This window comes from Carassius gibelio, chromosome A9 (assembly GCF_023724105.1).
Source record: "Carassius gibelio isolate Cgi1373 ecotype wild population from Czech Republic chromosome A9, carGib1.2-hapl.c, whole genome shotgun sequence".
NCBI classification, from domain to species: Eukaryota; Metazoa; Chordata; class Actinopteri; order Cypriniformes; family Cyprinidae; genus Carassius; species Carassius gibelio.
This window is the reverse complement of record NC_068379.1, coordinates 9,165,063-9,189,291: the sequence shown is the minus strand read 5'-3', so window position 1 is coordinate 9,189,291 and position 24,229 is coordinate 9,165,063. Positions and strand designations below refer to the sequence as shown.

General features: G+C 38.9%; 1 protein-coding gene across 2 annotated transcripts in view; it reads right to left on the bottom strand.

Annotated features, from left to right (window-relative positions):
• mylka (myosin, light chain kinase a) overlaps positions 1-24,229 on the bottom strand; it is a 74,073-nt gene that overhangs the window by 4,794 nt on the left and 45,050 nt on the right. For both annotated transcript variants that reach the window (XM_052606905.1, XM_052606904.1), the window contains exons 11-23: positions 21,688-21,840; positions 15,257-15,394; positions 14,681-14,878; positions 14,207-14,453; positions 13,177-13,260; positions 12,068-12,852; positions 11,132-11,248; positions 9,140-9,202; positions 3,030-3,077; positions 2,800-2,927; positions 2,086-2,239; positions 729-1,034; positions 535-570 (exon numbers count right to left, since the gene is read on the bottom strand). In XM_052606905.1, the coding sequence (XP_052462865.1) occupies positions 535-570; positions 729-1,034; positions 2,086-2,239; positions 2,800-2,927; positions 3,030-3,077; positions 9,140-9,202; positions 11,132-11,248; positions 12,068-12,852; positions 13,177-13,260; positions 14,207-14,453; positions 14,681-14,878; positions 15,257-15,394; positions 21,688-21,840 (2,457 nt within the window). The remainder of the gene's footprint in view (positions 1-534; positions 571-728; positions 1,035-2,085; positions 2,240-2,799; positions 2,928-3,029; positions 3,078-9,139; positions 9,203-11,131; positions 11,249-12,067; positions 12,853-13,176; positions 13,261-14,206; positions 14,454-14,680; positions 14,879-15,256; positions 15,395-21,687; positions 21,841-24,229) is intronic.

Below are 24,229 nucleotides of genomic sequence, written 5' to 3'. Positions count from 1 at the left end.
TGTATATATATATATTTTTTTTTATTTTTTTATTTTTTTTAAAGCTAAGATTGTTAATGTTTTTTTTATTATTATTATAATATTTGTTTGTTATTTTATTCAAAATTTCTAATGATTTGAAAGATGCCTTTGTTTGAACAATTTAAGACTTTATACATTTCTTGTTAATAATTGTTAAAATTATACAAATAGCATAAGATAGATTTTTATTTTATTATTTATTTATTTATTTATTTATTCATTCATTCATTTATTTATTTGCTTTCACACTGTATGACATATTTACAGTATTTTTTGTCAATTACCCACATATTTTCTATATGACATGTTTGGTTATATGTACAACCTCACAATTTCCTCTAAATGAATGAAAAAATAAATAAATAAATAAATAAATAAATAAATAATAATAATAATAATAATAATAATAATAATAATATAATAATATATATATATATATATATATATATATATATATATATATATATATATATATATATATAAAATGAGCACAGAAACAAACCTGACACCTACCATCATCTGATGGCTCAGCTCCATCTTCCTTATTTTCTGTGAAAGCAACATAATGTTATTACAGCATTTTTTTTTATATAGATATATCGATTTGATTCAATATTTATTTTATTTTATTTAATAACCAAAACAACATAGCAATCTCTTGTCTGTGACTCCTGTAAGACTCTTGAGATCCAGTAGGTGGCGCTCACCCTCCTCGGCCCCCAGCCCCACCTGCACGGGCTCAGACTCAGCGCTGGGCTCTCCCACACCATAAATATTGACAGCCCTCACTCGAAACTTGTACAGTCTGTCTGGAAGCAGGTTCTGCACGTTATAGGAGGTGCTGTTACAGGACGCCAGATCTGTCCACTTCTTGTCCACAGAGCTCCACATCTCCAAGTTGTAGGACTGGACGGCACTGCCCCCGTCGTATGTCGGCCCGTACCAGGACAGTGTGAGACTGGACTTACGGATGTCTGAGGCAGCTGGGACGCGGGCAGGGGGGTCGGGCTTATCTGTGAAGAATAAGATAAAAGCTGGATTGTAGGTCTAATGTCTCATAATTGGTTGTTCAACAGTTTCATTAGCTACCGCCATCCTGAATATGAGGTGAGATTATCTATAGTCACAGCCACTGCTCTTTCATTCATAGCTTTTTTTATTTAGATTTTATTTTCAGCATAATAATCAGCAAGTGGTGGCCAGCAATGAAGTATACTAACTTTATATTACTGTACTTCAGTATATATATATATATATATATATATATATGCACTTTATCAGACTATTTTTATTTTGGGAAACTTTTACTCCACTACATTTGAAAATTAACAACAACAACAAAACCACATATTGTTTTTGATTACATTAAAGCAATACATAATAAATGTCTGCATTGCATATTTTTTTTATATTGACTAGTTCTGACTTTAATAAACATGGTTCTAGATTTTATTTTAATTTTTATACTCAAGCAAAAGTACTTGATATTTAATTGATGGTTTAATCAAGTAACAATTGAAAATGAGTACTTATTTTACTGGAGCAAAAAAAAAGAAGGGTATCTGTACTGTTCTGTTACTGTTACTCAAGTACTTTATTTATTGTTTGCTGCTGTAAGCTGCCTTGTAAAATGTGCGTGACATGATGGAATACTGTAGTTTGTAGGAATGTGTTTGAAATCATAAGCTTCTACTGTATAAGGGCCTCTAAATTCAATAAATTAATGTGCAAGAACTAAAAAATGCATGCAATTTAGTTTAAACAATTATCTCTGTTTTTACTGTTCATTTTATATGTATTGCACTGTAAAATTTGCTGATGATATTATGGTTAAAATGTCTCTCCCTCTGGGGTTTTACCAAATTTAATACATTCTTGTTGACAAATGCAATGTTTTTCAGTTGTTTATCCATGCAAGCGTGCTGGACACTCAATAACCCTGTCCTGTGTGAACACCTAATTCTTTATATCGTGTATTTGAATGTACATTTTTGTGCTTTATCAAATGTTGTGAAACTCATGTAATGGCCAGATGTCCCAGCGTTGACTAGCGTTCACACTTACCGACTATAGTGAGGTTGAGTGCGGCCTGTCTCACGCCGTGGCTGTTCTTGAGCTCGATGGTGTAGCAGCCGCAGTGCTCCTGCTGTCCTTCAGTGATGGTCAGCTGACTGCTGCTGTCTGTGCTCACGACTGAGATGCCCTGACCTTCCTGAATCTGAGGGAGCACCAACATGATCACACCTGCTAGCTGTAGACACAGGCTACTCCAAAGGTTCAGTTTAACTGAAAAGTCAACTAAATGGAATAAATGGGAGTAGCAAAGATGTTTTCATCTAAAATTCTGCGTCGGAGCCATGTATACAGAGGGATATGCCAGTGATTGGTCATTAAAGATGATGACTGTTTTTGAAAAGTGGTGAGCTGCCTACCTAGACCAGATTTTTGGACATTCCAATTTAAATAGCAAGAACAATTTGAAAGTGACGTGAGGCCAAGTATGGTGTCCCATACTCAGAGTCTGTGCTCTGCATTTAACCCATCCAAGTGCACACATCCAGCAGTGCATAGTAAACACACACACAAACACACACACTTCCAGAACAGTGGGTTTACTTAGAGTCAACTTAACATTACTCAACTTAATGTTTAAAGCATCTAAGATAGTCCTGGCAAGTGAGTTCTTGTGCCATCTGCGTGTTTACGAATAAAACACTCAGTAGTGTTTCTCTCTCGGTCAGGGTTTCTGCACATGTTAAAAGGTGACAGGACTCTTACTGGTTTGCGAAACTTGAGCCAGGTGCAGCTGATGGGCTGAGCTCCTGTGAACTTGCACAGCAGACGGACCTCCTGACCCGCCAGGATCTTCATATCGTCTGGAAACTGCAGGATCTGAGGAGGGGCACCTGACACACACAATCCAGTTATACTGACCATTCGGGCTCTGTTTATTATATGTTTGCTGAAGATCCATTTATTTGTTTCAGGATAACACAATTTGACCCTACCTTGTTTGAGATGCGTTTTGGGTAGGGGTTTCTTTATTTTGGCCTCATCTGGAGAATACACAGAGATCAGATATCACATTACAGATAATTATTATTTTTTTTTTTAATAAGCTCAACATACAATCTCAGTCGAACTGATCACCAACCACACAACTAATCTTGTTCTCCTCTTGCTTAAATGAACAAACTCGATGTCATTGTAATTCCAGGCTTGCATCACAAGCAATATCTGTGGATTTATATGAATGGCCGTAAGCATGATATTGACCAGAAGACTGTACTTTATCCTTAATGACTTTACATTTAATATCCCTTCGGGTTTCAAGTCACACAAACACAAGAATGTTAACATCGACCAGTAGATCGAGAGTATTTGAGACAACACGCACTCTCGTGTTTACAAAATGGGCAGAAGGGAGGGCAGATTGAGAGGAAAGGAGAGATGTTTTTCTCTGGATGTAGAAGGAGAGATCAGCTGCTAAGGTTCTTTGCTCTTTGCCTTTTTTGGTCATACTAAAAATATCTCCAACTAGAATCCAGGAAATAGCTTTTGGAGTTATTTATTTTACATCTGATCGCTGTCATGAAACAATGTTATGGCAAAGCCAACAAACACAAGCCTGGAGCTGCAACGGTGGCAATGAAGCTATTCTGATCTGAAACAATGTCCGACTTCGGAGGAGTTTTTCTGTCAGTTGTAATACATTCCAATCTTATCCTTCTCTGTGAGGCCATTCTCTCATTCCTCTCTCTCTCTCTATGTAGCCGTGGAAATGAAAACATCCTCTTTCCAACACAAAACTATTTTTGTTTCTGGCTCCAAATGGGCTTTCGGTGAGCTTTCACGTGAATTCCTAAAATCTCATGCCGAACTTATAAACAGAGACTATAATGGAGATGATCAGATCTCCCTAACTTACTCTCATGGTAAATCAGTAGAAGCACAACAGATACAGTAAAAATCTTCAGAAATTCAACCCCTAATGAAGTCTCAGAGCAAAAGCAATATAACCTGCTATTAAGAAAAATCTACTGATTTTGGATGCTGCAGCAATTTGATTCATGTATTTTTATGAGAAATGTGGTTTTAGTACATGTACAGTGGGCCCAAAAACTGGGCTACAATTAACTTACACCAATTAATAATCTAAAGATAATTTTTGTGTGGATGTATGAAGTCAATTCTCCTCAAGTTCACAGACACCCAAGCAGTGTAACTAAAACATTTTTGTACCACATTTCCTTTAAATAAATTACAGTTATTTAAATATTTTTGTTAGATAATGCATAGTTAATTTGCTTGCTTGCATGTTTGGTTACATGTCCAAATATATTAAGAGGCCATTGCATATTTGTATGTTTGCACAGACAATTAAAATGTAAACATTATATAACAGAATATTTCATATCACATTGTTTAACACATTACATAAACACAACAATGCATATAATATAATATAATATAATATAATATAATATAATATAATATAATATAATATAATATAATATAATAATACAAAATACATACAAAAACAAAAAAAATAAATAAATGCATTTCCAAAGCTGTGCATATGTAAATAATTTCATATTTTAGATGCTGTCATTATGTCCATAGATTTTGGTGTTTGTCCAAATGTTTGACCAAATTACTAAAAAGAATAGACTTGATTAGACTAGGGATGGATATTTAATACTTTCTTAAAGCAAAGTTTTCTAATGACTTGCTTGTTTTGTGTCTACAGAAAGGGAAGCAATACTAAGTGGCTTACAGGAATTATTCATGTTAACATTCAACAAATAACACATCACCATTGGTAACCGAATATATAAAACTACTTTGTTCACAATTCCTAAACAAATGGTTAACGTACAGATCCAACCAAATCCAGTAAGTTTTGTGGTTAGGTGTTCGTTAAGACATAAATGTGAATCACAGGTTTATTAGACAAATACTGAGGCAGTGAGTAAAGGCTAGGAAACATCTACCACTGAGACAACAGCATCCCTCTTCCATGTTTCATAATGTTTAGTCTACATTGTCTCAGGCCACAGGATCAAACGTATCTGTTTAAAGGCCTGACAACTTCAAGACACTTAGAGACAGTGGTGTCAAAAGTACTGGCATTCATTACTCAAGTAGAAGTATAGATACTAGGGTTTAAAAAGACTTTTGTAGAAGTTGAAGTATCAACTCAAGCTTTTTACTCAAGTAAAAGTGTAAAAGTACTGGTTTAAAAAACTACTTAAAGTATAAAAGTAAAAGTAATGTAAGGGGAAAAAATGTCATTAAGAACAAAAGCTTAGGCCGCACCACAGGGGCCTATTGTGTACTACCCCACCGCCTCAAAAAACATTTTTCTAAAGGCCATAGGCCATAATGACTATAATGTTATATTAAAATGTTCATGTTGAAAAATTTGGGATGCACTAGGCTTCCTGTTTCAGCCGCATATATAAAAATACAAAAATGGTGTGCACATCCCAAACATCCAATTAGGACGCAGGGTCAAGACAACTGAATGATATAGACAAATAAAGAAGTGAAGTCTAAACACTGAAAACTACTGCTCCAGAGGAATTTAATCAAGTAACGTTTCGACCTTCAGGTCTTCCTCAGCCGCATATATGCCCATTTAAAATGAACGCACTTTAGTACAATGCAAATACATTAAAGGACTAGAGATATGATGACTAGTTGCCAATAAGTATTGTTATGGTGCAAAAAGTCAAACTTCAGAGGCTTGTCATCAATAACTTTTAATGGAATGTAAATGTACATCCATGATTAGCTGCAGGAATCTGCGAGGGCAATGGACAAGAACATTGGTGCAGGCTTAGTAACAATTACACTTGTATGGTGGTCTATTTACAGTAAACATTATAGTGCTGTCAAAATGAATGATTAATCCAAGTGATTGATCAAAAACTAAAACTGAAAAATAAATCATAATCCTGATACTTTCTTGATTGATAGCTTCTTGTATTCGGTACATACATCTGCTATGTCCAGTGTTCGGGGGGGAACGAGTTACAAAGTTGGTATAGCCTACTTATCACAACATTGTCAATCGCATCGTCAATCGAAAACGCTAATTTATTAAAACGTCTCGCTACCGAACTACCTACAGTAGCTTAATTTGTGGAGGACGAAGAAAAAGCACTCATTTGGTAAATGAGCCAGTGAGAAATAATAACTTTTAAATAGGGTCCAGTGCCTTTTCAATACTTTTAAAATGGTACCGGCTCCTAAACGGTGCCTGAACCGATACTTTAAAAAAAAGAAACACAAAAAAACTATGGATAACTTTAAAGAACATTACAAATATTTTAAATAAATCCATAGCTTGTTGTGCAAGTTGTGCTTCCCTTAATCTAAGGCTAATAAATGTATTTCACAATCTGGGTCATTATTTAATACAAAAGCACACATAGTTTTTCTACTGTATCTCTGTCACTCACTCTGATATTTAGTTAACATGAGTGCTGTCTGTCACTGTCTTAAATCAGTTCTGTGAATTACTGTATGGTCATTCTTTATAAAGTAGCAACAATGTCGTTTTTAAAATACAGTACTGTGCAAAAGTCTTATGGAAAAATTAGTATTTTCTCCCCAAAAAGGGTTTTAAGCCAGTTATTTATATCTTTTGCTGTAGTGTGTCAGTAGGAAATATCAGTTGGTCATTAATTTCAATAATAATCTAGTGCGATTTTGAATGCACAAGCAGTCTGACAACGGGAAAATTAATGTTTGGAAATGTAAACTGATATTTTATACTGACATACTACAGCAAAATATATAAATAACTGTCCGAACACCATTAAGTGAAAATACTAAAGTGTCTAAGACTTTTGCACAGTAGTGTATGTATAAAATAAACACATACCTTGTGTCCTCTGTTCGTTTAAGTGCGCATGCGCTGCTCCGTTCGCGGTCTGCGGATTGAAGAGCGCGCTCAAAGACGGGAGGAGACCGGTCTGACGCTGGTTTCATGTGAAATTTAAGCGGACTGACTCTGAGGCGATCGGATACCGGTTCTATACCCAACCCTACTTTTAAGAAATATATCTTTTGATAAACGAACCCAAAACTGTCTATGTCCTGGCTGGACTGTGATGTGATTTGTGTCACGTGTAGGTGCGATGGATCGCGTAAAGACCAATAGGGTGTCGGAATGGTATATGTTTATACTTCTCATCCAACCACAATCAAATTCACTGCTTCCGGATGGCGCGATTTATCTGGATAGGTTTTTTTTTTTTTTTTTTTTGAATGATGACAAGCCGGAATGAAAACAAGCCGAAATGAAATAGCAGTAACGAAGCTATTTTTAAAATGTAAGGAGTAGAAAGTACAGATACTTGCCTGAAAATGTAAGGAGTAGAAGTAAAAAGTCGGCTGAAAAATAATCACTCAAGTAAAGTATAGATACCCCAAATTTCTACTTAAGTACAGTAACGAAGTATTTGTACTTCGTTACTTGACACCTCTGCTTAGAGAAGCAGATAATCTCTGCCCTCCACTGCTTCAACAAATCACCCAATATAAGACCACTTCACACTGTCAACCACTGCTGAACATAACCAGACAGACACGAAGAAAGAAGCACACAGAAAGCAGGTAACTGTTGCGCTCTTTAACATTGTTTCAGCCTGTAATAAAGGACCTAAATATGCAAGTTAATCTAAATGATTAGATTAGATGAAGTAGTACAGTGCAGGGAGTTTAATGCCAGCCTAATTTCTTCATGCTGAAAGAACTGCACAGTCTCGGGAACAGAAATATGTCATTATGTGAGTGAAGAACATGACACACCATGTCATAAGCGATGTGCACAGCAGAAATCAGCAGTAACTGTTTCTGAACAGTCCTTCAGGACACTAATGTCCACCAGCGATTCAGAGGTAATTTGAAGGTTAGAGTTTTCCATCATCCAAGAGACCAATGCTTATTTTTATAGCCTCATGATTTTTAATAAAGCTTCACAAATTTTCCATGACTGCTACAAAATCATTTGCAAACACAAAACCTTTTTTTTTTTTTTTTTTTGAACAGAAAGTCACTCTTCTTGCTTTTAAGAATAAACAATCATTAATTTCCTTGGGACATACGGAACATGTCGAGAATAGTGCGCACATCAACAGTTCTGCAAGTTTCTTCTTCAGCCATTTCTGAAGATACAGTTCAAAACACAAGAACACAAAACAGTGCAACACATAAAAGTAGGCTTAGAGAGAAGGCGAGACTCACTAGTATATACAAAAACTTTACTAAGCATTCTGAAGCATGTTAAAAACATTGATGTTAGAAAACTCATACAACACTTGTGGAGTGAGAGTGAGAGACTTGACTGAGCCCATACATGGACATCCAAAGTAAGAGCCATGATCTCTCTCTCTCTCTCTCTCTCTTTGTCTCTACTGTTATATTCTTTCTTTATATCTCTAAAACAAGCCTTTGTTCACCCCTCATTTTTGTCTGTCTCCTTGCTTCACGGAGTTTGTTTAACATTTAAAATCAGTCAAAGTCAGCTCTCCAGCAGTCCTGTCAAACATCTCGTCTGATGAAGAGTGTGAGAAGTGAATAATTGTTTGATACAATGCTTGGCTATACTACAACTTCTGGACTACACAAAACTAAAGACCATATGGCAACGATAGAAAATATTGTGAGGACTAACTCTTCATCAATAATTGTCCAGCCTAAAACTTTATTTTGTTCGCTGAAGTTTGCATCTTTCCTTGAATAATTATGGATATTTCTCAGATAATTAGGGACTAGGCAACATGCAGAGAGATGTCTTTGTTTGTGTTTTTAATCTGATTTTAAGCATGGTTTTATAGCAGAAAGTAGCAAACCCGCAGAAGCAATAATCTCAAGCAAGTAAACTACCTTTTTTTTTTTTTTTTTTTTACCGAACAAAGTAATTTAAAAAGTAATTATTCTCAGTGAAATATCCCTAGTGATATTGTCTAACATAGCAATGTGTGTGTGTGTGTGTGTGTGTGTGTGTGTGTGTGTGTGTGAGTATACTGCAGTGGGAAAGGTTCACATCTCCCACGCCACTCCTTATTGGGATATAAAAAAGGAAGTACATATTTTGGAAACTCACTCTCTGTGGTCGGGGTAGAGGGCTTCCTGCTCCGCTTATCTGCTGGTGTGGAGACACTCGGATCTGAAAACAGACAGAAAGACAGAACTCATTCTTTAACATGGAGAACAAAACAAGAATCAAATTCATGTGATCATAAAATATGCGTATTATTATGCAAATTCAACAAACAAAACAAAACAAAAAACAAAAAAGGTTCCCAAAGCAGCTGAGCTGATTACATCAAGTAATTATTTTGAGGGTTCATTTCCATTTGATCACTGCCAAGACCAAAACTAAGGCCAGAAAGTTCAACCCGAGGTTAAAAAGTGGAATTTAGCTTTTAGAATTGCAGACGCCAATTTAGTAGAAGCTGTATTAGATATCTATGCAAGTAACTGATAATATTAAAGCTATGAAATAATATCAACATGCTGCCATTGACACTTTTCAGCAGCAAAAAATACGTCTAGAGACAGATGTTAAGTCATATCTTTTAAAATGAGAGAGAGAGAGAGATCATTAGATGGCTGTGAGGACATGTACTGTACTGTAAAGCAGGAAACAGAGAACTAGTGATGGTTGGATGGACATGGCCTGTAAGCAGAACAGAGATATCTAGACAAAACTGTAGGGACATGCCAGTAAAGCAGGACTGTGAAATCTGATCACAAGATCTATAAACAGATGTAAGACATGTTGGAATCCAGAATAGAGATGTAGAGATGGAGGGACAACCACAAGGACACAGAGATCAACGGTGGTTGTCAAAATCAGGACAAAGAGATCTGCAATGTTGGACATCTCACAGGACAGAAATTATCGTAGAGTCAAGTCTAGTAAAGCTGGACAGAAAGATCTATAAACAGCTGTAAGGACATCTCCTGGAGGGCAGAACAGAGAGACAGAAAGAGCTGTAGGGACATGCGCTGTATTTGGGACATATAAAGCAGAACAGAAACAGTGATGACTGTCAGAATATGTTATCCTGGACATATGCATCTGGAAATGGTTGTGGAGATGTCACGTAAATCAAGACACGTCTGTCAAGACTGTTGGGACATGTCTTTTGAACTATTTGTCCTATGATAAATAGATCCAAAGACAGATAAATACAGACAAATAAAGTGGAACAAAGAGATTCCAAACTGGGTTTCACTGTATTTTGATGGTGCCTTTAACACATTCTGTTTACTATAAGAAATGTTGCACCTACATGTCTACTAACTCTCATTAGAGTATTAGTAATTAGTAGGCTGGTAGGGTTAGAGTTAGAATAAGTTGACATGTACTTGCAAAACTACTTATAGTCAGTAGAATGTCTGTTGGGGGACCATGAAAATAAAAAAGTTGGGAGATATTAAGCAAACAGTCTACTAATACTCTGATGAGAATGAGTAGACATGTAGGTGCAACATTACTTATTCTCAACGTAATGCTCAAAAGGGACCAACAGAGAATAAAGTGTTACCCAAAACTGTTGTAAAGACATGTCCTGAGAAACCAAAAAGAAAAAGAGACAGAAAATGACACAGAAATCTAGAGATGGTTATTGGGACATGGCCTGTAAAGCTAAACAGAGATCCAGAGATGACTGTCAGAACATGCTATGTGGGATAAAGGTATTTAGAGAAAGCTTGTAAAGACATGCAAAGTCAAAAAGTGAGATCTTTGGAGAAGCAAGGGACGTGACGCAGGCTGATCTGGTCAGTAATTACCGGAAGATGCAAAACATAGGCAGGGACTCTAGGGAGATGGTCAAACACACTGCCCAGCCCAAAAACAGACAGAATGGAACCATTATATTCTCAAAAAAAAAGAAAAAAAAGAATCTAAACCGTAAATGTAAAATTCATTCAAACATTGAAAATAACTATATTTTTGACACTTTTGACATGAAGGGTTGCAGTGCACCTCAACTCTCAGAGGGCCTATTGAGTTTCATGGAGTGGATACAGGAAGTGCATGATGTAAACTCATTTATTGTACTGTTATGTAATGAGATATACTCACCGTCCACTAGGACCATACAGGAACACTCTGTCTTGCCCTCATTGGTCTCTGCCCTGCACACATATTCTCCTTCATCCTCAGGTAGAGCTTTATCAATGGTCAGAGAGCACTTACCACCTACTCACACACACATACACACACATTCAATGGTTATTCCTCAAAGGTCCCTTCATTTAAGAGAAAGTTAACCTATTTTGAAAGTATCTGTTGCATGATGTCATGGGACAAATGACAGATTATATCCATAGTTCTCAAAGAAGAATATCCCTCCAATATTGCTGTAATGCATTCATGCATATTCAACTAGATATTTTTCAAGAACACTGGTCAACTTGTATTGGTCACAGCATTGATATACTTGAGTCAGATGAAGTTTTTGTGAAGCATACATTACCTCTTAGAAAGGGTTAGCATGCAGTTAATGACACTACCACACTGCCTTCCTCTGCAGAACTCTCAAACACCATTATAGATGCCCCTGTCGCATCATGAAACACCTTTAATAAACCCTTATCCAGTTAAACTTTTGAAGCCAGAGTGTCATGTCACTACTGTTTAATAACAGTAATAGTTATGTAACACTTAGTTCTGGTCCTCTTGTCTGATTGGATAAGTGGTGTTTGATTGCATGCGTTTGTGGCTTTCCTGCAAACCTTTGTGTTTCTCAGCAACAAAGTATGTCCAGCGTTGGCTTCATTTGGAACTATTTTCATTTGTCAACTGTTTGAAATGTCAGGTTCACGATATTGTTTAGAAAACTGCAGTATAAAATGAACATCACACTGTGATTACGTCTGGTCTACTGATGCTTGAAACATGTAATCAGGCATATAAACGAATCTATCCCCCGATAAACACCCCAATGCAAAACATAATTCTTGAAAGACAACAAACTAGCCATCTTGCTTAAAATCAAATTTGAATTGCAACACTGACCCTCGTTAGAAATGACGATGAATTTAGATGATTTGACGAGTTTTCCATCAAGCGTCCATGTCACTTTAGTGGGAGACTCAGATGAGAGTTGGCACTGTAGATGCAAACGTTCCCCATCTAATACAGTCACGTCACTCAGTTTATGCGTAAAAATGGGCTCTTTCTTTCCAACTGCTTTTGTTTTTTCTTTTATCCCTCCATCCACACAATTCACAACATTTTCCTTTCCTTGGGTGTCTTTATCGCCTTGGCTTTCTCCATTCCTGTCCTGGCTGGGTAGTTTTTTCTTGTTGCCTAACACCGCTCTGAAGTCAACAGCTTCAGTTTTGATGGCTTGTGCTTTCACTAAGGATCCAAGAGCAGGTTTTGTGCCTTGACTTCCTTTCTTTCCCAGCACTGCTCTGAAGTCCACCTGCTGTGGAGAGTTGACCTTGCGTTCCTCTTCTGTCTGGGTCTTGGGCTTGATCTGCCGTTGGAGGTTCCCCCTGAAGTCCATCTGCTCGGCCGTGATCTCCTTCAGGTCTTCCTCAGAGACACTCTTAGTGCTGACCTTGCGGCCGAGCACAGTTCTGAAGTCAATCTGTTCGGCCTCCTGCTGACGGATCTGGTCTTCCTGATGTTCCTTTGTCTCCACGCGCCGTTTGAGAAGCCCGCGGGCGGCACAGCCCTCCTCTTCTTCCTGATCCTGACTGTTGTGTTCCCACAGTGGCTCAGAGAGCGACGCTTCAGCACTGAGAGTCTCTGGCTGTCCTCCCCTCCCTGGTGCAGTCCTCTCCACCCCTCGGCTGCCACAGGAAGAGTGGAGAAAAAAGCAGAGATGGTTAAAGCCTCAGCTAGCTCAGCCCACACTGGAGAGCAGCTTAATCGAGGGGGAGAGTTAGTTCAACACGACAGAGTTGCATCAGAGATGACTTCAGAGACCTTATAGGGAAATGAGACCAGAATGAGGCCCCTAGACTAACCCACACAACAGCACAGCTGAGAGAGGAAGCATAAACAGAGCGTTTGGTTATAAAGAGAGATTATGTAGATTTAGTGTAGGGGTCGAAGGTAAGGGCTGTAAATATAGCTTTGGGGAAGAGGAGAACAAGAATAGAAGCAGAATGTACCGTTTATGAGAATTGTCACCAGATGACATGGGGTCCTCGCTGACGTGCAGAGTAGCCACTGACCTGCACTCTCCTACTTTATTTCTGAGATCAACAGAAAATTTGTGGCTGCTTATGTTAATTCACGGTAAAATGCTTAATTGAAAAAGTAAATGAAGAACTAAAAAAACACAACCTTTCCTAATATGACAGCACTGTCTCCAAGCATAATTTCAATGCATGTGAACTTGCATGCATGGATCTCATGAAAACATTTTACCCACTAGAATTTTTATTTATTTTTTGCCTAAATAATACATTGATTTTTTTTTTTCTCTGTGTAATATGCATTTCTCATTATAAATTATTCACATCTAATTCTCATTTCTTACAATTAAATCTGATTAAATTAAGGGCTTTTCAACAAATAATGATGTAGCAATACTTTAGCTGAAAAAAAAAAAAACTCTTTGTTATTGTCTTCTTGCATTATTGACAAACTATTTTCCTTATTTAAAGCTGCTTTGACACAATAAGTATTGCATAAAGCGATGTACAAATAAAAGGTAACTTGACTTCATAATTGAAATAATTTAAAATAAATAATGAATATTTTCAAATCAATATTATAGTATATTTATATTTGTGTATGGTCATTAGAATTTGAAGAAGTCATCATAAAAATATTACAATGTAAAAATATAAATAAATTAATAATAATACAAATTGTAAAGTTTTGATTTGGGATAAATTGTCTTTGATACAGTTTAATTTTGGGGAAAAGTGTCAAATATTTCAAATCTTTACATAGAATCAAATAAAATAAATCCAAACCTTAATGCACAAAAACCTTTTTAAACTTCAATATTTTTTTATTAAAATAAATGTCCCTTTTGAGCACTAACAACTATGTGTTAAGTTCTGGAAGTGAGTCAGCATCACCAAATAATCTAAATCTAAATCTCTAACTAAACACATAATGAATTCAAACTATATGAACAATGACTTCAGTTTAAACATAAATAAATAAATAATCCAAATACAATCTTACTTGAGATAAATCTCATAGTTTCCAGCATGATGTGTCTTCACATTCCTTATGAGCAATGAGACGACGTCATCCTTCTGTAGGATCTCAAAGTCCACACCTCCAGATATTACCTGCTCATCCTTCATCCAGAGGAATTCTGGGAAGGGGTCACCAGCGATCGCACAGGAGAGCAGAGCATGTTGACCCAAGAAGGCGGTTGAAGACTTGGCTTTAGTGATGAACCATGGCTGAACTCCATCTTGAGGCTCTGTGAGTAACAAACCAAAATCCAGAGATGCCCATACATATTTAACTAATGTTTTATATCATAATATTTATTATAATACCATATCACCGTAATATTACTTTAAAAGTAATTTAAAAAGTGAAGTTACTTGGAAGAACAGACTTGCAGTGTCTAGCTGCAGATCACACCTGCTTTGGTAATTTATCTAATAAAGTAATATTTATAATAAGGAACCGTGTGATTTGTACCTTGTACAGTGAGTGAGGCTTGGGTCTGAGCGACTCCGGCTTCATTCCACACCTCACAGGTGTATGTCCCTGTGTCCTCAGGAAATACTTCCTGTATGAAGAGAGTGTACCGACAGCCCTTTCTCTCAAAATGGAAATCCTCAGACTCTTGGATCTCTTTTCCATTATGCAGCCAGACCACCTCAGGGGCAGGATTTCCTACACAACACACATTACACTTGCAAATGGGGTTAGAGAGAATGGATGGGGGTCAGTAAAATAAAGAATAATAACCAGCACTGACTAACGGAGTGTGAAAGAAAGTTGTGTAGGCTACTGAGATTTACAAGCCACGTGCTGACACTTAAAGCATTGGGATTGAGTCATATTAATAATGAAAATAAAACAAATACAAATGCTTTCATTTTAATGACTTCAGAAAGTTCATATGTTGCTGAGGTCACATAATCATGAAAATACACAGTCAGGAGACCATTCAGCGTTACACGGGAATATAATCGAATAGAATAGAATAGAAAACTCTCATTATGCTCTCCTCCTAGATGGAGCAGCTGAACTCATGTTGAACTTTTATACCTGTCACTTCCACGGTCATTGTGACCTGACTGCCGTCCATGACTCTGAGATCCTGCAGACCTCGGAGGAACACCGGGGCAGACATTCTCCTCGCATCAGTCCCAGGAGCAGCAGCAGACCTCTTAACACTTGACTTGGCTAGAGAACAACATACAGACTATATTAATCCTGCTAAAAATTACCCCAACAAAATTTGCATTTTAAAAGAACAATCATGTTCACTTTATCTAAAACCATTTGCTAGAATCTTCTGTAGTCCATCATATACCCACACAGTAGCATCTCTCCTCTTCAGTACTGCACCAAAGTCAGTCATATGATTACTGTGCATGAGAAAAGTTAGGGGACATCCTGTGTCAGACATGTTAGAACTATTCGAAGATGCATCAGAAAGGTAATGGATGTTGCAGGCTGTGGAGAGGCCATGTCCTCAGCTCAGTCGGGAATACAGCTGTTTTAGAAGTGCTTCTGCTTCCCTTTATCTGTTCTGTTCCTCAACATTACTGTGAAGACACATCATACTGGAACTTATTTGTCACATGTATATGACCTCTATGGCATATTTATCTCCTATTGTATAACTATCTACCTCATCATTTTTTATTTTTTTACTGCAGTAATGTATAATAATCTCAAGAGGGAATTCATATTTTAATCATGTTAAATCACACTGCAAAAAGTGGCAACCTGCAGTTGTCATGGTAAGGAGCTATTTCTACCTCATTTAACAAACAAAAATCACATTTGTTTGTAATAATTATTGTATTTGATCAAGTTGATCAAGTGATGTTAACTAATATTGTTGAATGAATAAAACTATTCAATTTAGATGTCACCATTTTTTCAGTGCACTGATTCGAATAAAACTCCATAGATACTCACTGTCTATTCTGCTCATTAGTACATTAGAATTACTGCTTGTATCAGAGTGATGTAGTGAAATCTGACCAAATTACAGCCATGCTGAAATTAAGTTGAGCAGCACTTGTGATGCTGCTTAAGTATATATTGTAATTAAAATAAAATGATGCTTCTGTTTATATATATATATATATATATATATATATATATATACACACACATATATATACACATATATACATATACATATACATATACATATACACACACACACACACACACACACACACACACACACACACACACACACACACACACACACATATATATATATATATATATATATATGAGAAAAGTTAGGGGACATCCTGTATCAAACATGTTAGAACTATTCGACGATGCATCAGAAAGGTAATGGATGTTGCAGGCTGTGGAGAGGCCGTGTCCTCAGCTCAGTCGGGAATACAGCTGTTTTAGCACACATACGACAAGGACTCCGTGACACAGACTCAGACAGACCGGGTATAAATACACAGAAGGCTAATGGGGGAATTGGAGACAGGTGGGGAACAATCAATTCACTAAAACAAGGAGGAAGGTGACCAAATAAGGGAACAGGAAGTGATAGGGTGACAGACACTGAGGGAACAGAGGACACCTAGTAGAAACCCAGGGAACACAACCCAGACACTGTGACAGTACCCCCCCCCCCCCCCTCTACAGAGCGGCTCCCAGACGCTCCACGACAAGACACAAAATAGAGACGAGGAAGGAGGCGGACAGGTGGAGGCTTAGGGGGAGGGACGGAGGGCCAGACTAACAGAGGGGAACAGACAGAAACATAACAGAAACCAAGAAAAACAAAACAGAAGTCCATGGAGGACATCATGTGGTGCCCACCAGGGCGGAGCAGAAGACCACCACTACCGTGTGGTCAGGGCGGAAGCCCCCCAGGGTGGAGCAGAAGACCACCACAACCGTGTGGTTGAGGCCGGGGTCCCCCAGGGCGGAGCAGAAGACCACCACAACCATGTGGTCAGGGCGAGAGCCCCCCCCCAGGGCGGAGCAGAAGACCACCACAGCCATGTGGTCAGGATGAGAGCCCCCCAAGGTGGAGCAGACCTCTGTGCGGCCAGACCAACGTGACGACGAAACTCTGGTAATCCCCTGGTGTCCTTACTGGACTCCAGAAGATCGGTGCTGGCCTGACTCTGCTCTCGAAGATCATTGGTGACTGGCATTTGTTCATGAAGATCACCGGTGACTTGACTCAGTCCTTGACAATTAACGGTGACTTGACTTGACTCTGAAAGGTCAACGGTGACCAGCCTTGTCTCTGGAAAGTCCAGCGGTGACTAGCCCTGACTCTGGAAGGTCAGCGGTGACTAGCCCTGACTCTGGAGGGTCATCGGTGACTGGCCCTGACTCTGGAGGGTCATCGGTGACTAGCCCTGACTCTGGAGGGTCATCGGTGACTAGCTCTGACTCTGGAAGATCATCGGTGACTAGCTCTGACTCTGAAGGGTCCACGAACACCTGACTCGACTCTGGAGAGTTCACTGTAACCTGACTCAACTCTGGAGGGTCAACTGGAACGTGACTCGACTCTGGAGGGTCAACTGGAACCTGACTCAACTCTGGAGGGTCAACTGGAACCTGACTCTACTCTGGAGGGTCAACTAGAACCGGACTCGACTCTGGACTGCCTGTGGAGACGTGAGGCGCCTCGGCTTCGGGCTCGGGCACCGCATCGGGAATGGCCTCGGGCACCGCCTCGGCCTCCGGAACAGCATCGGGCACCGCCTCGGCCTCCAGAACAGCATCGGGCACCGCCTCGGCCTCCGGAACAGCATCGGGCAGCGCCTCGGCCTCCGGAACAGCATCGGGCACCACCTCGGCCTCCGGAACAGCATCGGGCACCGCCTCGGCCTCCGGAACAGCACAGGGCACCGCCTCGGCATCGGCCACCACCTCGGCCTCTGGAACAGCCTCGGGCACCGCCTCGGTTACGGCATCGGGAGCGGCATCGGGCACCGCATCGGGAACGGCCTCGGGCACCGCCTCCGCCTCCGGAACAGCATCGGGAGCGGCATCGGGAATGGCCTTGGGCAACGCCTCGGTCTCCGGAAAAGCATCGGGCACCGCCTCGGCCTCCGGAACAGCATCGGGCACCGCCTCGGCCTCCGGAACAGCATCGGGCACCGCCTTGGGGACGGCAGCGGCCTGCTCGGGAATGTCCTCCTGGACGGCAGTGGCCTGCTCGGGAATGTTCCAACTGTATGATGGCGAGTCGGTGGCACCTTGTCTGGAGACTCGGGCATTGAGTCGGCCATCTTGTGCTGTGGCGCTGGGCTGGCGGCCATCTTGTGCTGTGGCGCTGGGCTGGCGGCCATCTTGTGCTGTGGCGCTGAGCTGGCGGCCCTTTTGTGTTGTGGCGCTGGGTTGGCGGCCATCTTGTGCTGAGGCGCTGGCTCAGCAGCCATGACGTGAACCGTCTTGGGAATCTCTAGGATCCTTGATAGCATCTCGAAGTAATCGATAAAGGTGTCAGCGGCCATCTTGGGCGTTGGTGCTGAGCTGGCAGCCATCTTGCACTGTGGGGTGAGGCTGGCTTCCATCTTGCCTCGTGGTGCGGGGTTGGTGGCCATGCACCACAGCGGAGCTGGGTTAGCGCCCATCTTGTGCTGTGGTGATGGACCTGCGGCCGTTAGAGCCCTGCACGGGCCTCAAATCTAGGCCCGAGCCCGGCCCTGGCCCGAGACACTCAGGCCCTAGCCCGACCCGTGTCAGACAGCTCATCAAAATTATCATCCTGAGTCCGGCCTGAGCCCGTGGCGGGTTCCCTCAAACCGATTGCTTCTCTCCCGCTCGGTGGCTGGGGAAGAAGTGTTAATCGACATACCGCTGGATCTCAAGGTTGACGGAGTCCTTCTGTCACGTTCGATGTTACAAGAAACACAGGAGAGATCCAAATGCAGGTACGAGGTATATTGAGGGGCAATCCAAGGAGAATAAAAAGTCAAGGCAGGGTCAAAACCAGGATATCCAATAAACATAACAAAAACAAGAACACACGGCAAGAGCAGACTCAGGAAAGTAACACACATATTACAAGGACTCTGTGACACAGACTCAGACAGACCGGGTATAAATACACAGAAGGCTAATGGGGGAATTGGAGACAGGTGGGGAACAATCAATTAACTAAAACAAGGAGGAAGGTGACCAAATAAGGGAACAGGAATTGATAGGGTGACCGACACTGAGGGAACAGAGGACACCTAGTGGAAACCAAGGGAACAAAACCCAGACACTGTGACATATATATATATATATATATATATTAAAAATAACATATTTTCCACTCATTTCAAGATTCACATCTGCAGTAAATACATTTGAACCTACTAAATCTCTTAAACGTTGGGGTTATGCATAAGCAAACTGCAATCTGATTATTTTCAGAAAATGCAAATCTCTCTCTCTCGCTCTCTCTCTATTTCCTTGGTGAAATGTAATTAAATCTTGTTAAATCCAGTGTATGAGGAGTGTTTGGGTGCCTTTATTTTACAACATGTGCACTTACAGTATACTTACAGTTTGCTTACCCAAGTATAGCATAACTACATGGGTTAAGGGTTGGTAGTAGGGTTACTGTAATTACTATAGCAAGTAAATAGTATGTAAACGATGCCTGTTAATAAAGTACTAACAGGAATATATTTTATACACTGTTAGTTGTACATGCATTTAAATCATGACAACTCTAAAAACAGTTTTAGCATGTTGATGGATATGAGAATGGTAGTGTGTCTGGTCACATCAGACTAGATCTGTTCTGCACAGTGCTACTGCTACTGTTGCTTCATGCAGAGTAAGTACGGACTTGCAGCACACTGCTGTGAGCATCTAAGATATGCTGCTGCTGCATGAGTAGGCAAACATAAACTCAGTAGTTGTTATAGACAGGTGGAGCTGGGGAAGGTGGCGGGTTTCAGAAGAGCTCTTGCAAGTGCTACAGGCCCACCTTACAGCAAATATTATTTAAATGTCGAGCAAACAGCTCATTGGCTTCAGAATCTGCAGAAGCCAATCAGCTTATGCCATGTAATAAGTGACTGCTAACAGACTGCATGAAAAGTACCTTTCAGACTGTGCCATCTAGATTTTCAAGACTAATCTAGAATATATAAAATAAGGATCAAAGCATCATTTGCTTTTTTTTTTTTTTTACATTTAAATGTTTGCACAAATGCATTTATCAAGCACAGCATACTAGACAGCAAGCTGGACGTTCGTTATGCTTTTTTATGTAACTTGAACTGTATTATTCAAAGCTACTGTACAATGAAAATAATACCATGATAATTCACAGGCGATCACTAAGTTTAATTAACAAAAATATGCAGCTTTTGCTGCTTCAGTATTTAGTGAATAAATAAATAATTTCCTTATAGCCATTGATATACTGTACTTTCTATGCACTGCTTCTAAATGCATGCTGAATAGTATTGTACCTTTACATTAATGCATAATGTCTGAAAACACATCAGTTAAAAAGTCATGAAACTTGTTTTTTCTTTTTTCTTTTTAGATTGAGCGGGTAATTTTGCTTCTTGTCCTCTGAGACTCGGATCAGATAGAGCCACTGCAGAATGTGTGTGTGTGGGAAAAGACTGGTATTTCAAATTTTTAACCCACTTGAACATGGAACCTCCACCATTAGACAGCCTCACAGACTGCAAGAGAGCAGATGTTTCTCTAATCCTTAAAATAACTCTCAAAAAACGTATCCTTGATATTCACTGATCAACGGAACACATTGCAAACTCATCCTGAATTGTATGAATGAAGTTAAAACTCATAAAAATTATTTTGGTTTTTATGACTCAAATGCCTTCTGAGTTTGGGTGGAAGAAATGTATTTAGGACATTTGAAAGAATGATACAGTAAGATTTATAATTCAAATAAAGCCATGTTTTTATCCTGCAGTTAGATATGAAACATAAATCAGGACCCTGCAGGGGGTACCAGAATAACAGGAGTCATTTTGATTAATTTCTTGCTTAAAATAAATAAATAAAATTAAAGATGCCTTCATTTTGTTGATATGAATTTTGTTTATAATAACTTTGGCTTCCCAGTTCATTTCATTTTCGTTCTGAAGCTAGCTATCATAACTTCCAAAAACTATTATACATCTGAACTTGAGAATAAAAGTGAAATACTCTAATGTTATAAAAATAAAATCACATGACTGAGGTGTCCTTGAGCAAGGCACCAAACCCCCAAATGTTCCCTGGGTGCTGCGGCATAAATGGCTGCCCACTGCTCCAGGTGTGTGTTCACAGTGTGTGTGTGTGTGTGTGTGTGCACTTCGGATGGGTTAAATGCAGAGCACGGATTCTGAGTATGGGTCACTATGCTTTAATCACCCAGGTTTCATATTTTCTAGCTAATTCAATGACAGTCAGAAAGTGTTAAGTGTGACTGACTTCAGCGTCCAACATGTTTTAATTCTGAATATGCTGGCAAATAATAATATAGAAGAAGGAGACGAGTGTCTTACCGTTAACCAGTACATGAGCTGTAGACACAGCTCTGCCGTGATCATTCATTGCGACACATGAATACACTCCTGCATCCTCCAAAACAGCTGCTTTAACTGTCAGCTGAGTCACACTGTTCTCAAACACAGTGAGGGAATGTGGAACGGGCTGATCTGAACAGATGAATACAGAACAAAAAGAAAAAGACTGTATGAGAAACTGACTGATGAATCAAGTTCGGAGAAATGTAATGTAACATGCCACTGAGACAGGGATGTGGATGACAAAAACTGGGATGGACAAGGCCACGATTATGTAGATAACATTTATTTTGGAGCGATCATAACGAGAATGTAGAGAGCTGCAGTGATTACACTAATTAAATTTTTCAGGCCGAAGTTTTGTCTCTCGTCAAAAACACAGTATGATTTTTCCATTGTTTTGGACTATTGCAGAATATATTTATTGCTCTGTAACCAATACCAAATTGGTAGCCTAAAAGGTAAAAAACCAAACGTAGGCTATAAACGAACTTTACCACCATTAAGAAAAAAATAATAATAATAAAATACATAAAAAACTTGTTCCCTGAAAGTTTAAATTAGAATAGTTTGCAAGAGCATGATTATAAACACAAACAGTGATGTAATGACAATGTATTTTATGTTGCAGAACGTCAAAATATATTGAGTCTGTGTTAACCACAGACCATATTGCAGTCATAAACCAATGAACTGCAATAAATTTTGATCTCCACTGATAGTGCCCTCTGGTGGAACTGGAATGATTACTATCTGAATATATCTGTCAAACAGAAATTGCATTCAATCATACTACACATACGTTGTCTCTTTGCAGTATAAATCACAATGTTAAATGCTTTTGCTTATACTGTATATGACATTACTGCTAAATGTGCCTGAGACCACCAGGATTCAAACTATGAGCAATTATGAGGAACAGCAGCTTATTCCTCTGTTTCTGGCTTTCCTTTCTTTTTGTAAACCTCCTTTTTCCCCCCAAGAATTGTAAAATCTGCCCGCACAGATGCAGTAAGCTCTCTCTCTCTCTCTCTCTCTCTCTCTAGTGACCGTAGTCTTCCAGTCTGTCTGATCCAGGACAGCACACAGAATCTACTGTTCATATGGAATTAACCAAATTAAACCAAATGGCAAATAAGTGAAGCAGGCAGAAAATGCTCTTTTTTGTAATTTGTCAAAGATCTATAGTCACTATACAGAAACAGAATACATGTTGAATAATAATTGTTAAATCATTGAATTATATGGAATCCTATGAAGTAACATTATCTTGCATATTGCTATAATTAACATCATTATTAGTGGTGTTTTCACAGGCAAACATCAGTTTTTACTGTGCTTTATTCTTTCACTTATTTTTTTCCCTCAAACTCCACATTGGTGCTAAACTGTTTGAAATTCTAAAAACATGAAGTTTTGCCTGCTTTGGGCTGACATACTGCAGTTATAACAACCCTGCAGCCCCATCTGTAGGACAAGTGGTTTGGAAATGAATGCATGGGACATTTAGGTTTGTTTTAAATAGTTTTCAGATGATGGATACAATTCTAGATCATAGCTGTTTTGTTTCGATTGTCTTCGATTTGGTAGAACTGTTCAGATTCTTTGAGAAAGCCAAAAAAAGGTGAAATTAATATGTCAATAAAATTTCAGTTTGACAAAATCACAGCAGCACTACTGTTACATGCAATTGTTGCTGTGAAACTCAGCTATAAGACTGAGATGTGGCTGTGTTCACAATTTTACATGAACAGCATTTATAGGCAAAGAACAAATACAGGCAAAGACTGTTTTAGCTGGACAGAGAACAGAGTGACACACACACACACACAATCATTCTGTCTCAGACATGGGCAGAGACAGATACATTTATTTCTTGGCATTGTAGGTCAGAAATATTTACAGTAAAAAAAAACAAAAAAAACAACAACAACTCCAATTCATGCATCTGAGTTCACTTCACTGATACCTGTGCAACTTCAGCCCCACACAACTGCCATTGAGTCTGATCCACAGTGCAGGTTATTTAGGCTAAAAAACATCGTACACAGGAATAAACTAAATGACCAATCACAAAAATTACCCTTTCTTTCTTTCTTTCTTTCTCTCTTTTTTTCTATAATATATTTATTTATTTACAAGATGCTATTATGGTTTTATTTTTATATTTTCAGTTTACATTTTAATTTTGTTGAAATTTGTCATTTTTATTAACTTCTGTGATTTTATATGTCTGTAGCATTTAGTGGTTTTATTTCAGTTTTAGTTATTTTAGTACATAAAGTTAAACTAAACGAAACTGAGGAATGTTTCCTTGGCAACTATATAAAATAATATCAGTATTTATTTATTTGTTTGTTTATCAGTCAACATTTGTTTGTTTGTTTTGTTTTAGTCGACTATAATAACTGACGGATCAGATACATTAACATGGATTAATTTCGCCAAGGCTTTTATCTAAAGTGACATAACAAATCAGTTTGTTGTAAGGCCAGCAATACTGATAGACTACACAGTGCCA